Consider the following 17,136-nt stretch of genomic DNA (forward strand, 5'->3'; position numbering starts at 1 on the left):
TAATCAGAAGGAGCAAGGTCTGGAGAATACTTTGCTTTGAATTATCGTAATGAAACAACTTTTATCCAGTAACAATGCGAACACCACCGTTGCAGATCCTTGTAGACCTATAATATATTTTTCGAGACATAAGACATGATATCTTAAGTTATACTGAACCTATTTACTTGAAATTTGGTGTGAGCCTTCTTTGTACATTCTTCCATCGTATCAGGGTAAAATAACAACGAGACATTTTTTACAATTTTTTTAAATAGTAAGACTAGAATCCCCCCTTAAGAAAATGCAAATAGTGATGAAGTAATTTCATATACAGGTGAAATAATATAGTATCATATGCGAAGTATGTGCAAACATTTATTATTACAATTATTACAATTATTACGTGTCAATTGAAATATGGTCAATGTTAGACAGTACAGTGTTTATACGACGTAACGTAACCGCAATGCTTGAAATTATCAACAAAGAAGCCTGATAACAACTATAAAAATTTGCGGTTATCGTTTACGTCCCACGTCCCCCGTTATCTACATTCGGGCAATATTTTAGTTACGATTTTCTCATTGTATCTTTGGTAAATTACCATAATAATTATAATAAATTAATTAATTATCCACACCATTTCTATTAGTTCTAGTTATAATAAGTGTACTAAAGAGAAATCCATTATTTTTGCTTGAAAATTATTGATTTTGCAAAAATCGAAGACTGACTGAAGAGTTTATCCATAGGTTTTTTTATTACATCTTAACACATGGGCTGAAAAATCCCGTGCATAACAAGGAAAACGCTTTTTTTGTTCAAAATTGGCTGTATTCATCAAACGTAATCTTCATCAAGAGCCGCACAATCGTTCCAGTGCCGCTCTTATATTTCAGTACCCCTTTTGAAGAACGATTTATCTTTTGCCTCAAAATAGACCTGTCACCAGTTGCTCTCCACTCAGATGACGACCGTTTTGATACCGGAGTGAAGTGATGGATCCATGTTTCATCCATTGTCACATATCGATGCAAAAATTCCGATTTGTTACGTTTAAAAATGACCAAACACTGCTCAGAATCATCAACATGTTCTTGTTTTTGGTCAACAGTGAGCAAACGCGCCACCCACTTTGAACAGAGCTTTATATAGTCATATACTTTATATAGTTTTTTTTATAGTCAAATGCCCTTGCAATATAAAAGCAACACGTTCTTTTAATATCTTTACGATGTTGTACGATGATTTAACTCACGCAACTTCACTTTTCGGTTATTCAAAACGATTTTGCGATTTTTTTGTTGTTGTTCTCTGGTGTAATCTCCTCTTTTAGACGTCCACTGCGTTCTGCATCATCGGTGTCTCTACGACCACGTTTGAAGTCAGCAAACCAACGATTTATTGTTGTTTCTGATGGAGCGGTGTCCTTATAATACTTTTCAAGCCACTGCTTCACTTGAATGCATTTTGTCCCATCAAGAATCAGTGTAAAATTAAAACACAAAATTATTTTTGTTCCATTTTTTTGAAAATAACAAAAGTAATGGCACTCTTAGCATAATAACTCATAATCTTACGGGTAGAATACCATGAAATTTGAACAGCTTTATTTTATAGGTTAGTACTGATTTTTGATTTCTAGGCCATCGTACAATTCTTCGTTAGTTATGTAACGATAAGTATTAATCGAAGGACTTATTTTGACAACATGGAATTACTAGTCGGTTTGATGTTTCAAGTCCAAATAGGCTTTACATGATTGACTGATAAATATTTTTGATCTTAGATTAAGTTGGAAGTATCTTCCGACTAACCAGTATAGTTCTTTGGTTTTGAATCTGTTCTATTCTGCTGTTTGTCCAATTTAACTTGGCATCGAGATGGTATTTCAGCAGAATCCGGCTTGAGGAATTGGGCGACCCTCAAGACGGATTGTCAGCTATTAAGCTGTATTTTTTAATCTCTAGTCAATTTGTTCAACCACTATACTTTTTCACCTTTCCCTTGTACCACAAGTTACTTTTGATGCATATTGGTGGTGTCAAAAAACCAAAAATGTAAAGGAAATTCATCAATAATATATGAATATACATAATTGAATGTATATTGAAATATATCATATTTGGCATCAACTTTGTTTTGTATCTTTCATTATCATTAAGTTATTTAGTCAATAGGAAAGGTATATTAGTAAATCTGAGTAACATAACAAATATCTATTGATACAAGTTTGATTTTATTTTGAGTGAAGTATTTCAACACTCTTAATTCCATTATTCGTCTTAAAATACTATTATTACTTAGCTAAATTTACTTCTCAACAAAATACAAACATGCAAACAATATTAACGTCAAACATAACCAGCTAAATAGAAATAAACTAACCAATCATATACTACATCTTGTTCACTTCCCTCTAATTTTACAATGTTACGATATCATATGTACGTATTTGTATTACAGTATTGTAATATGAATTATTATTAGTAACATGAGTCAATGTTTATTAATAAAAAGGAAGCTATAAGATAAATAGTCGGTCGTGATGGTTGCAACTACACCTGTAAATATATTTAAATGCCTGTGTTAATATGGCTCAATTAAAAAGATTCCATATTATATAAAGCATACTTATCAGTTAATATATTTTTAATGATTAAGTCTTGATAAAATATTTTTATATCGTCTTGTCTGTTTCAAAAGGTAGTTAGATTTAATTTTATTTTAATGAGTCCTGAAGGTTCTTTAAGACCCAATAATTTTCTGCCATGTGAAAAACGTAACTTACGTGGAACAATTGTTAATAAGTTTAGTTTTTACTTTTACTATTAATATGTTTCCTATTCATATGTATATATGATTAATAATGATTCCTGAATGTTCTTTAAGACCCAATAATTTTCTGCCAAGTGAAAAACGTAACTTACGTAGAACAATTGTTAATAAGTTTAGTTTTTACTTTTACTATTAATATGTTTCACGAAACTTGATACTGATTAAATGAAATGTTCTTTTATAATAATGAGGGATTGGGGAAATAAGTAGTTTCGAGTGTTTTCAAAGCAAACTTGTTCATATAAATTCATATCACATGACTATCACTTTTCTGGTGAAATCATAATTCCAAGTGATTTTCAATGAAAGAAGCTCTCGCAGAACTCTTTCGCAGATGGAGGAACGTCCGGATTATAACGTGGATGCATCAAAAGCTCCCAGCAAATTTATTTCAATTGTTGTCGAGCGACTAAATATGTGTGAGGCCTAACGTTGTCACGATAGAAGACAACATTCTTTCTATTAATCAATTCTGGTCTCAAAAAATTGTCCAATTTTTGTTTTATAGAGTTCAGATTGAATTAGACAGATTAATCAGGGTGATATAAATCGTTAGCTACTACATTCTTATATCACATTTCAGACAGTTTTCTATCTTTGTCAACTAAAGGAGTCAGTATATAAACAACTTTTTTTGTTTGCTTTCCGATGAAACACTTCATTGCCTTGTTTGTGAGTCTAGGCCAACTGACAATAATATCACGATAATATGTCATTTATCTATAAAATTACAGTAATTTTTTGTTATTTTGAAAACACTATAAGATGGATGCAAACAATTGCCATATTAAGGGAACTATCAATTCGTTAGGGTTTCTATCCGCTAGTGACTTCTGGCCGTTTAGAGACCTCAAAATAATGATCCAGGGAACGATGTTTGACTTAAATGAAGAAGGGAGAAGACCTTATAGTATATTTATTAATATTTAGAATGAAGTTGAAATTTCGCTAAAAAATTCTTGTTTTATGATTGAAACTTCCGTAGAAGATATAGGAAAGTAATTTTTATTATCTTAATAGTTTATACTATTTGAGACTGATTGGAAAACTATGTTAACTATGCTTGTTATGATATTATTATGTTATGTCTTGTTATGACATACAGTGTTTAATTTTTAAAGGCACACTATCGTCCTAAGTTTGAAAATACCTACAGTTATGAAAATTGGTAGAAAACTGAATAAGAACGCTCTGAAGATCTGAAAATACTTTAGAACAATGCGATTCCTTCCGGAGTAAATCGATTTGATTAAGACACTTATTCTATACTTCTAAAGCGAGATTAAAACATTTTTTAAATAATGAAATGGTCATCATATTTGGCAGACCTCCCTCTTATTGAATTAGTATGGGTTGAACTTGGTAAAACAATAAAAAAAAATTAAACTCAGCACAGTTATTGGAATACTTACAAAGCGACTGGAAGATACTGGACTCCGAATACTGACTTAAACTAATAAATAGAATGAATAAAATTTGTGAACAAGTACTAAAAAATATAAAAATATATAAATTTAAGGAAAAATTTATTAATTTTTTTTTATTTGTACTAAATATATAAAACTTTATTTAAATGTCTAGGGTTTGTGATATGGTTCTGTGCATGGAGGTAAAACGAAATAAAACAGTGGTGTTTACATTATGTGACCGTTATTTATTGGCTATATAAAAAATGTGAAAAATACAAAACAGATAAAACGGATAGCAGCGGTGTTACCTGGAGACGAGGCTTGGGCAGTCAATGGTCTAAACCAAACGATGGTCGGTTACTGAATGCTGGAAATACCCTTCAATAACATCCCGGATAAACGTCTCGGGGTTGCCAACTATTCGTTATCGGGTTCTAGTTGGCGCTGCTGGCACCCCGCCCGTGTTCAACATTTGGAAATATATTTCTGGGTATTTTGTAGACCGTTATACCACTATGTAAAATTCGACATGTCTTAAGCTCGCTACAAATGGTAGACTAAGATTTAATTTTAATAAATCGTAACCTATCTGTGTTAGTTTTTTAAATTAAAAAAAAATATGGAAATGTGAATATAATTTTAACATTTATGTAGTAACAATTAACAATGTAATTTTTGTAACATTTTGGGTACATATGGTATTCAGTAATATCAGTTTCAAAACTCAGTTTAACTATAATTTTATTTTAATGACTGATGAAGCTTACTAAATGACTTGTCGTGTTCTAAAACGACAATATTAATCTGATTTATCTAATGAAAAGGCGATCCAGTCGTCGACTGGGTTTCGTCAAGTGAAAATATGTGCTCTGTAATTCGGTTTTTCTTTATAACAGGCGTTTTTAAATTAATATTGAATATTTAATATTGGTATTTAAGAGTGTTCAGCTCTAGTGTTTAAATTTACTTATATGTAAGTATTTTGTTATATATTTTTATTCCCCCTAAAGAGATCAATAATTATGTCAAAATATCCATAATATTTATCACGATAAACGCTAAAAACACAATATGGAATTAAGTAACGTTTTCTGTATTGAATCTTATCAAAGTAATTTCATTAAGCTTTGGACTAGAAGGTTCATTATCTTGTAATATTTTTGTCTACTTTAATGGTGAACCTGAATGGTTTGCTAAAGGACAAATTTTGCTTCAGTGAGTACTGGATGCTGTATGTCAACTGACGTGCGTCGACGAAATCGTCATTTGCCTGATCATAAAATTGTGAAATAAAAGGAGCGTCCTTGTGAATTAGTAATGACCAACAAGGTCAACGTGACAGTCCTTGTGGGACACGTTATATTAACGTTTAATTTGATTTGGTATCAGTTGCGAGGCCAGTGTTTGTGATATAGAACGAAGTTATTGTTACATTTAAAAATGTAATAAACCCAAGAAATTCTAAAATAAAAATCGCATTAAAAAATCTGTTTAAAAATCGATATAACTTACTTACCACTAATATAACAGGTCAATTGAAAAGTCCCCGGCTTACCATAGTAAAACACATTTTTTTGGCAAAATTAGTTTTTTTTATTCAACATAATTCCCTTCAAGGGTGATACACTGATTATAGGGACCCTCCAACTTTTCGATACCATTTTTGTAGTAGGATTTGATCTTTGCTTCAAAAGAGGCCTCAGTTTCGGCGATCATCTCTTCATTCGATGAAAATTTCTTCCCAGCGAGCATTATTTTGATATCTGCGAATAGGAAATAATCGCTGGGGGCCAGATCTGGAGAATGGGGGATAGATGGGCAATTCGAAGCCCAATTCATGGATTTTTGCCATAGTTTTCACTGGCTTGTGACACGGTTGGCATTGTCTTCGTGGAGCAGCACTTTCTTTTTCTTCAAATGCGGGCGTTTTTCAGCGATTTTATCCTTCAAACGGTCCAATAACTCTATGTAATAGTCGCTGTTGATGGTCCTTCCTATTTCAAGGAAGTCAATGAAAATTATTCCATGCGCATCCCAAAATATAGACGTCATAACCTCGCAAGGCCTACTGAGCGTTTTACCACGCTTTGGAGCGAGTTCATCGTATGCAGTCCACTTGGATGACTGTCGATTGGACCAAAATTATTTTTTGCCCGAATCTATTAGGTACGTACATTCTGATCACATTTTCACGTTAAACAGGTACATATCGCTTTGAAATTGGTACAATATGGCTATACCGTGTCCAAAGAACTATATTGGTTTGGTGGCGATCCAACCATCGATCAATTTTCGCAATTCTTCAGCATTTCGAAACCCTATCCGAGACTATTAAAATATCTGAAAGTTCTGGCCGCTGGAAAAAGCTGGATTTTCGTCCAATTAGTCTTGTAATTTATTGTTTGCGAACTTTTTGGTCCAACAGACCATTCTTTGTACGGATGTCAAAATTACCATTTTTACATTTCTGAAACCAAAACCGACAATTGGGATGTGACGGAGCAACATTAAAAGTGTTTGATGGACTTCGGCAGCAGATTTCTTTTCAACGGAATGTTGAAAATACAATTTTAAGCGTTCCAGAATAAGCATCTCTATACGTTGAATAACTCAATAATACTACATGGATAATTATTATTTTATGTAGAAAACTAGCGAATAGTATTCTTCGTTACTTTTTTAGAAAGGGAAATGTAATGGTTGAAAAGATCTAGGGACAATTGTTCTTATACTTTGATGTTCAAAGCATTCTCATTTTTTCTTTCAACAATTCTGTGACCTGTTGGTGATCCGAATGAGTTAAACATCGCAGTGATGTAACCTAGTAACCAGTCTATATTGCTTACTAAGCACTCCAGAAGTTACACAAATTGCGAAAGATTACTACCCAAAACAGCTCCCAACTTTGTCAACACACATATCATTATTTTTGGTGAAGAATTTTTATTTAAGGAATAGCCACAATACATGTACAAACCATTAATTAGAAATCAAAAATGTTGTCTTCATAGAATAACAAAACTTGTTTCGCCGAACTTATTGATTTTTTTCAAGCCCCACAAGAGACAAAAAAGTTTACAAAGCCTGTAAGGGACAAAAAAAACACAGATACTATATAATATTAGGTGTTAAATGTCTCCAAACTATATTAATTAAATTTAAAATATACTTATCTATTAATTAGTGCGGTGTAGACTATTTTTGGACGAATATTTCTTTAGTTCTGTTTTTTTTTTGCGGTAAAATTGCGCCGGTTTCTATACCGTACAGTCTTCTAAGGTACATTGAAGTGTATGTGATGCATTTTATTCATGATATTAAGGAATTCTGAATTAGCTTATTTTCTAATTTTCTGGTTCAAAGAATATTGCGAAATATATATTTTATTGCCGTTATATGTTATTTAAATTCGAATTATGATTCGAATTTTGAAATTACGATTAGGTGGATTAGGTAATGTCGTAACATTTAATTGAAATTATTTAATTTCTTAATGTTTTGGCAAGATGTGTTATATCTTTCTATAAAACATCTAATACCATTTTCCGGATCATTATTTGTAATTATTAGGATTATATAGCTTAGTTTTCAGCATTTACATTATTCATAACGCCTTAATCATAGTTATTAAATTAATGTAATTCCTTAATTATTAGGTGCCTGTTTGTATTTTGATCACCTATATCTATTGGTGAAAATATGAAGTACATAACTTAAATTTAATAGGAATGCTTATAATATTAATACAAATTCGAAAATTTAACATTATTGATATCATTGAGTTAGTGAGCGTTTTCACATCTGCCGGCACCGACATGACATCAATATCAGTGGACCCGCAATCTCACGTAAACAAATGGATCCCTTTCACACTCGCCGATATGTCGGTATCGTGTCGTTGTCGGCACCGAAATGTCGGCGGGCACTAATTGAATTAGTAGAATCAAAGTCTTCTATATGGGACAATACTATTTTTTTATTACTCTTCGTGATTCCACAATCTGCCCTATTGGCAATAAGATTTCTTATGTCTATATTATATATACATGGCATGTAGAAAATCACTTCATTAAGCAATCTTCTGTATAAAATATTCTCTTAATTAATTAGTCTTATTCTAAAGCTTATTCTAAAGTTTACATATGTCCAGTAGTTATATCAGGTGCTGTTAAACGTTTTAGTCTACGCACTTCACTATCACGTCGCATATTTAGCTGACTAGCGAGTACATTGGGATGCACTGACACTCTTTCGAAGTACTTCACACAAACACGTTAAATTACACTCGTTATAGGTTCTAGAGGAATATCGCGTTGTAGCACTTTATTTGAACTATAGTACGGAGCATCAACAATGTCACGCAACACCTTGGAACAACATTTTGGAACCGTTGAATGATGGATATATTAGATTTGCTAGCGGTACCTCATAGTTGGATTCCATGTGTCCAAATGGGCTTGAGTATAGACTGATACAGCAATACCTTGTGATCTAATGATAACTTGGATTTGCGCCCGATGAGCCAATACATTTGATATAATTTGAGTCCAAGTTGTTTCCATTTAGAGAGTATGTGCTTCTTCCGGGTTAGGCGTCGATCTAAGTGCATACCAAGATATTTAATATGCTCTGCTTGGGGGAGTTGACGATGATTGATATTCACTGGTGGACATGTTCTTCTACGCAGTGTAAACATTATATGCGTGGATTTTGTTTCATTGACTTTAATATGCCATGTCTTCAACCATAATTGTATTTGCTCCAGGTGGGTTTGTAGGTTTATTGATGCTGTGACTGGATCTTCATGGGATGCTAAGATTGCTGTGTCGTCTTCATATGTTGCCACAGTAGTTATTTTTGTGAAGATACAGTACTGGACAATACACTATCTTGCGGAACTCTTGAATATTTGGGATAGTAGAGGGTTCTGACATGATAACGCTCAAAATCCCATTGGAAGAGTTGTGAAGAACACACTAATACAAGTCGAATGAAAGTCCTGCCTCAACCAACCTCCTCGCCAAACAGCGCCTTCTGATTACCATTTGTTCAGATCGAAGTAACATGGCTTGGCTGGCAGACGGTGTCAGCGATTATATCGCTACCAAACTAACATTGTTCTTTCTATATGATAGCGCCATGTTGTCAGAAAAATGGAAAAAGTTGACAAAAAGTGATGGAAAATATATGATTAATATATATTTTATCAATTTATTTCAATAAATGCTGTTTTAAAGTGAAATATTTTTTTAAATTTATTTATTACATTGTTACTAATGTTTATAATAACTTAAATCTAGGTATATATTCAGAAGGACTCATAGGCCCTATCTTAGTCTCTAGTATAATAATGTTAATGTATTAACACTGCTGCTTTTTTATTAAATGCACCTCACTACACTACTCTACGTAAGATCAAATGGTTTGATTCTTTTGAGTCTGTGTCCTCTTCTGGTATTATCCAAGAGTTGTATTACTTCGATATTGACATGAGAATGAAGTCTGTTTTCATGTCTCCTTGCAATTCTCTTGATTTCTTGACTGACTGTGGGTATCTGAAGGTCTCTATGTAGGTAATCAGTCCTATAGTATTTGGGTGCGCCCACTATACCTTTCAGGACTTTGTTCTGAAAAATTAGTATTTTCTTTATGTTACTCTTTGTAGGACATCCCCATAATTGAACTCCATATGGCCATATAGGTTTCAGTATTTGCTTATATAATAGCAATTTATTATGTACTGATAATTGTGATTTTCTTCCAATTAATTAATACATTTTCCTATATTTTAATTTAATTAAAATAATTTGTTTCCTTTTCTTTTTTATATGTTCCTTGCGAGATAGTTAGCGTTGTTGCTATATGGAATGCTTATTTATTGTTATTGTTTTGCTTGTGCGGTCTGATTATACGTAAACTGCACATACACAGATTTACTTTCGTGAATTTTTATTTTCCAAATTCGGTTCGAATTATTTATATTGTCACTTGCTTGTTGTAATTTTCGTGTGGCTTCTTCGCTATTGTGTCCGACAGCAAGAATGGCACTATCATTAGTAAATTTAGCTATCGTGATATTTTCCTTTTGTGGTATATCATATGTGTACAGTAGGTAAATAATTGGCCCCAGTAGACTTCCTTCCTTTAGCTTTTTTTATTGCAGAGCAGACTTCCTCTTGTTTGACTCTGAACAGACTTCCTCTTGACTGAACATTCTGGCTGCAATGCAATATTTCAATAGTTCAGTGTGTTGTTTCGGTAACATTTTATGTAACTTTTTAACAAGCCGTCTTGCCATACTGTCAGACTGGTGCTGCATCTAAGAATATATCTGAACATACCTTTTTACCCTCATAGCCTTTTTCAATTACGTGCGTTATTCTATGCAGCTGGTCAATTGTCCAATGTTTGTTAACTGATGTAAGTAAAAAAATTAACAGAATATAATAAGTTCGGTAATAAAATATATAGATATTATTTGTAATATCTATTACGGAATAACTTCATTATTTTTCCTAATGATATTGATGCGACCGAACATGGTCTAACCTACACCAACCTGTCGTAGAGCTTCATTGTAAATTTAACAATGGAATCGAAAAATTGGGTAACGTCGACGTATAATCGAGGTCGGCGTCGATTTCGCACATTACCCTTAAGCAAACACGGTCATCTCCCGTCATAATGAGAAACGCACATACGAGATTGCTGTTTTGAATCAAAGTTTACGATCCTCTTCGTGTTTTTTTTACAGGCCGGCGATCAGAAATCCATATCAAATGCCGCCAAAACGAGAGCCGAGAGAGAGAAGGACAGAGAAAGGAAGATCGGCCATCGAAGAGTCGGAGTTGGCGGCGAGATCACCTACAAGAAGATCCAGACCACCCAAATCATGGGTTCGATACAACTGGGTAAGAGTTTAACCTTGAAATTTAATTACTACCGTCGTTTTCGATCAAGTTAGTTGTTCATTCTTATTAGTTTTGTCGTTCGATTATTAACATCTAAGAATATAGTAAATTAAAGGGTAAATTAAAAAGTCCCCGGCCTACCATAGTAAAACACATTTTTTTCAATATTAGTTTTTTTTATTCAACATAATTCCCCTCAAGGATGATACACTGATTATTGCGATCATCCAACTTTTCGATACCATTTTTGTTTCGGCAGTCATCTCTTCATTCGACGAAAATTTCATCCCAGCGAACATTCTTTTGAGATCTGAGAGCAGGAAATAGTCGCTGGGGCCAGATCTGGAGAATACGGTGGATTCAGAAGCAATTTGAAGCCCAATTCATGGATTTTTGCTATCGTTTTCAATGACTTGTCACATGGTGCATTGTCTAAGTGAAGCAGCACTTTCTTTTTTTTTAATGCGGCCGCTTTTCGGCGATTTCGTCCTTCAAATGATCCAATAACGCTATGTAATAGTCGCTGTTGATGGTCCTTCCTTTTTCAAGGTAGTCAAGGAAAATTATTCCATGCGCATCCCAAAATACACACGTCATAACCTTGCCAGCCGACTTGGACTTCGGAATGAAATGATGGAGCTATGTTTCATCTATTGTCACATATTGACGCAAAAACTCGGGTTTATTACGCTTGATCATCTTCAAACACTGCTCCGAATCATCAACTCGTCGTTGTTTTTGGACATAAGTGAGCTCGCGCGGCACCCACTTTACACAGAGCTTTCTCATACCCAAATATTCGTGAATGATATATGATGTACACGTTCAGTTGATATCTTTAAAGTGTCTGCGCTAGTTCATTCAATTTCAATTTACGGTCATTCAAAATCATTTTGTGGATTTTTTAAATGTTTTTGTCGGTGACAACTTCTTTTGGGCGTTCACTGCGTTCACCGTCTTCGGTGCTCATTTCACCACGTCTAAACTTAGCATACCAATCCTTGATGGTTGATGGTCCTGGAGCAGTGTCCGGAAACATGACATCAAGCCAAGTTTGTGCTTCAACTTTGCTATATTTTTTCCCTTCAAAAAATACTATTTTATTAACAGGCGAAATTCCTTTTAATCCATTTTTTTCACAATAACAAAAGTTGCTTCACTCAAAATGCTATAATTCACAAACTAATTATCCGACAGCTGTCAAATTTATACACGCATCTTTTGAGGGTTAAGTATAACTAAAAAACATATGTATTTAATTCTAGTAGCACCATCTATGTGTCAGGCCGGGGACTTTTCAATTATATTTCAATATCGGACCTGTTATCCAGTAATATTTGTCATTCACTAATTTAAAGTTTTGCTAAATGCAAAATAAGCGAGAGGGTGAGGGTGGTCCGAACTCAGGGGGAGTTAAATCCAGATAATAAAAACAGAATGGATTTAGTAACAATTTGTATTTTAATACACTGATTTTGATCTTGTTGTTGTACGTTTCCTTGGTCGAGAAAGGATTTTTTTCTTCGGTAAACCTTTTTTTATGGATTTTGACACAGAGCAATTCCAAAATGTTACAATAACATTTCGAGTTTATTGTCTTGCTGGTACAGAGGTAAAGGATGACCAAAATTTCCTCTAAATTCTGAAAAACTAATACTGTCACTCTTCTAGTCTATTTTTGAATCTTAACTGGCTTCGGATCCAAAGTATCCGCTTCTCACGACTCTTTAACCTCCTTATTTTCACTCAGGATTCAAGTATTCAGCTACAGTTATGAAACAGTATCATTGGAATATGTTTCTGCTTCATTATTAATGAATGTGACGCCAATTATGTACAAGTTCTTGTATCCTAAAATTTCGGCTAAAATATTGCCCGCACTCTAACCAGATATCCACCAGCTTTTAAATATTTTAGTTAATCGACGATCACACAATCAAATTAATAAAATCAGTAATAAAAGGGCTCTTGAAAAAGTAATTTCGAATATTTTGATGTTGCCACGTTGCCAGTTCTCGTAAATTATCCGTATATTTGAAGAATATAATATACATACAATATGTTATCTTAAATCCACAATCAATGGGCAGTTATTTTAATGGGGTATGCTCCCATAAAGCACATCGAGTGATGTTTCTCTGAACTTTTATGTACACATATTATAAACCAATATTATTCCGCCTTTTTTACAGTTTTTAAGTTAAATATTAAACAAAATATTTTCTTCAATGATCGAAAATACTAATAATAAATAAATATAATGGCTAATTTAAACAAACAAACCAACAAGCAAACAGACCAACGAAAACAAATAGTTTTACTAGAGCGAGAAAGGTCGTGTATAGAACATTAATTAACGCAACAATGAAGCATTCACTCTAGTACTTTAACCGTTACATAAATAGTTTGGCAAAGTTCGTGTTTAACGTGTTTTATACAATTTTGGTTCAGGAAAAATCCTTTTTTGTTGTTGAATTTTAGTCTCCTTTAAACCAACTGAAAAAAAAACCAGTCAGTTTTAATAGAAATATAATTGCAGCTAAACGGAAATGAATGATTAGTAGAAGGAAATAATTATAACGTTTTCCAACGAAACGATCATCTTTGTTGTGTCATGTCATTTATAAACTATTCTAAATTTACATTTCAATTATATCGCCCAAGTGAATAAGTCGAACTCACTAACTTTCTAAGACTTGTAGATCTCTATTATAAAAGTTGTCTATTTTATATCTCACGACAATGTAGAATATTATAAAAGAATTATATAATTGTCAAGACCTGGAACCAGAAAACGCATTTATTAATTCACTAGAATAAAGTTTCGTTGAACAAACAGAACATTTATTTATCATTAACATAACCTAAAATTTCCTAATGAGTGTCGTTCAATAAGGTAGCAAAGAGCCATCTAGCCATCAACAGCAGAACTAAAAATTCATTTTCAATCATTTTATTTTTTGAACAACATAATATTTGTTGTACAAAATCGATAAAAACGGTTTTGCCGAACATTATTGATATTTATTTATTTATTCATGGTTTATTTAATGATAACTTATAATTTATCAGCTGTTAATTCAAGATCACGCCCCTCCATCGTAACTCATTCTCTGTAGAAGGCGGTAGTGACTGTTGGATTATTATTTTTAGTTAAATAGTAGTTGAATATAGTCTATTCAAAGTTTTTTTAGTAATGCGTCGTGGATATTTGTGACGTCGAAACATTACAATGTTGCCGCATCAACTCTGAGATGATGATTATCGATAAAATAGTTTATGTACTTACTGTTATTATATATTTCGTGTATTTGGTCTCGAATAGAACCAATATCAAGATGGTCAAGATTCGTCACCCACTCTGTATGTAGACGAGTTTTCTTGGGTGAATCTAACGTATTATTCTTCATTTTGTAAGCGATGTTATGAAGAGTACCCAACAGTAATATTTAGCACGGCAGCAACCCGCTAAAAAACGTTTTCAATAAAATTGTAGGGGCTTATATTATTTAATATCATCAATAATTACCTCACTAACGGAATTTACCGGTAAAAGTTGGCCTCCGTTATTTCGTTCCTTTTCGAAATAACCTATTAAAGCCGCAATTAATTTGTGACCTTGAATATCTATTGTTTTCGGCATTTTCAAACAAGGTAATATGATATATTATGGAGCGACTTAAAATTTATCAATTGATATTTACAATTAATATTGTAATAATTATAACTAATATTTTGAATAATTTAGCGTACATCTGACAACTGAGCGGCGTCCAGCTCTCAGACCTATGCAAAATTCTTGAAAGCAATAGTGATAAGATATTTTAACTCTTACGTATAAATTATTGTGGCTGTATAATTAACTGTAGTTTTTAAATATAGTATAATATTAAAATAAATTATATTTGGTAACATTTTTGTTCAATTATTTTATTTAGATTAGAATTTTTTTTGTGTGTCAAAGCCAAACTGAATTAAAACTCAGAGTCGATGCGGCAACATTGTAATGTTTCGACGTAACAAATATCCACGACGCATCACTAAAAAAACTTTTAATAGACTATAGGTGTGATGTCAAATTGTTAATTTCATGTTTGCACTTGAACTTGAACCGGGTTATGTTTTCGCAAATCATCGGCTTCTTTTTATTTTAAATTAAGTCTTATTGGGTACTAAATGTTTGAATGATAATTGTAAATAGAATAACCTTGAATTAAAAATGCATTTTATCAATTTGTGTTTGAGCCAGTCGACTATATTAATAGTAACAGTTAAATTTAAAAGGCTATAAAATGTATTGATATTTATTACCAATAAAATAATATGAATGTTACGTATTCACACTGAAAACTTTTTTTTCCTAATGAAGTCATAGTTTTTTAATAAATATAATAAGAGAATGCACTATTGGTATGCATACATGTATGTACATGCCTAGTATTCGCCAAATATTTGCAGGAGTTGTAAAACAGCATTCTTCAGATTTGAGAAGTATCAGATTCTCATTTCAGATTTTACCTTCAAATCATCGCATAAAGTTATAAAATCAATTACAATCGAATTTATTTTTATAGATGTTAGAATAACTACTTCTGTTATTTGGATAATAAAACATTACTGAGCTAGATAAAAAATAGTTGGATCAAACATTAAGAGAATCTCTGAATATAAATTCCAATAATTCTATTCCTACGGAGCCAATCTTTCAAAAAATATTATTAATGGTTTTTCAGAATATTAACAAAGCTTTTATTTTTAAATTATTTCCTTTTATAGTATTAGAATTTTTTTTTATAAAATGCTTATCTTATATAATGAGATATCACTTTATTCAACTTCAACGACAAGAAATAAGTTATCATAGATATGTTATTTTTAATTATTAGTCAAGCTACTGTGATCAAAAAATTGTAAGACCTAAAACTCGTGAATTTGTTTTATAGCTGTCCCCTTTTCAACAATCTTTTCGTTTCCGTTCAGGATTAAGGGAAACTATTATCATTGGGACATGCTACTCAATGCTGTAACTTGCCATCAGTGATTGAATAATAAATGTGAATCGTTTGAGTTTCAGTATCGTAAATTCCGATCTATATCTAAATTGATAAGTGTATTGCATATACCTAAAACAAACCTTGAAATTAAACTCCTATATCAATATATATCTGAATAATTATACATATATAAGAATGTCAGGTAATCTTATCCAATTCCTTATCAGTAAATACCAGTTTATCTGCCCGAAATAGCTATAAAGCCTTTTATATAGGTTGCTATCAGGTCAATTGGAAAGTCCCCGGCCTTTCACATAGATGGCGCTACTAGAATTAAATAATGTGTTTTTTAGTTAGCCCTAACCCTCAAAAGATGCGTGTACGTATTTGACAGCTGTCGGATTATTAGTTTGTGAATTATAGCATTTTGAGTGAAGCAACTTTTATAATTGTGAAAAACATGGATAAAAAGGAATTTCGCATGTTGATAAAATTTTGCTTTTTGAAGGGAAAAAATATAGTTGAAGCAAAAACTTGACTTGATGCCGAGTTTCCGGAAACTGCCCCAGGAAAATCAACCATTAAGGATTGGTATGCTAAGTTTGGATGTGGTGAAATGAGCACCGAAGACGGTGAATGCAGTGGATGCCCAAAAGGGGTTGTTACCGACGAAAACATTTAAAAAATCCACAAAATGATTTTGAATGACCGTAAATTGAAATTGAATGAAATAGCAGTTCGGCAAAGTGGATGAGGCGGGAGCATTCGGAGCAGTGTTTGAAGATAATCAAGCGAAATAAACCCGAGTTTTTGCGTCGATATGTGACAATGGATGAAACATGGCTCCATCATTTCACTCCAAAGTCCAATCGACAGTCATCCAAATGGACTGTATACGATGAACCCGCTCCAAAGCGTGGGAAAACGCAACAGTCGGCTGGCAAGGTTATGGCGTCTGTATTTTGGGATACACATGGAATAATTTTCATTGACTACCTTGAA

At 32.7% G+C, this 17,136-nt stretch overlaps 1 protein-coding gene across 33 annotated transcripts in view; it reads left to right on the forward strand.

Moving 5' to 3' along the window:
• The window catches only part of PIP5K59B (Phosphatidylinositol 4-phosphate 5-kinase 59B), a 46,922-nt gene that overhangs the window by 11,809 nt on the left and 17,977 nt on the right, over positions 1-17,136 (forward strand). For all 33 annotated transcript variants that reach the window (XR_013006815.1, XR_013006816.1, XM_076411500.1 and 30 more), the window contains exon 3: positions 10,984-11,140. Coding sequence is in view for 31 of the 33 variants with exons in the window: in XM_076411500.1 (XP_076267615.1) it covers positions 10,984-11,140 (157 nt within the window). In the remaining 2 variants the exon portion in view is untranslated. The remainder of the gene's footprint in view (positions 1-10,983; positions 11,141-17,136) is intronic.

Source organism: Rhynchophorus ferrugineus, unplaced genomic scaffold (genome assembly GCF_030347505.1).
Source record: "Rhynchophorus ferrugineus isolate W39M unplaced genomic scaffold, kcgeb_rfMv2 rfM8, whole genome shotgun sequence".
Lineage (NCBI taxonomy): Eukaryota > Metazoa > Arthropoda > Insecta > Coleoptera > Curculionidae > Rhynchophorus > Rhynchophorus ferrugineus.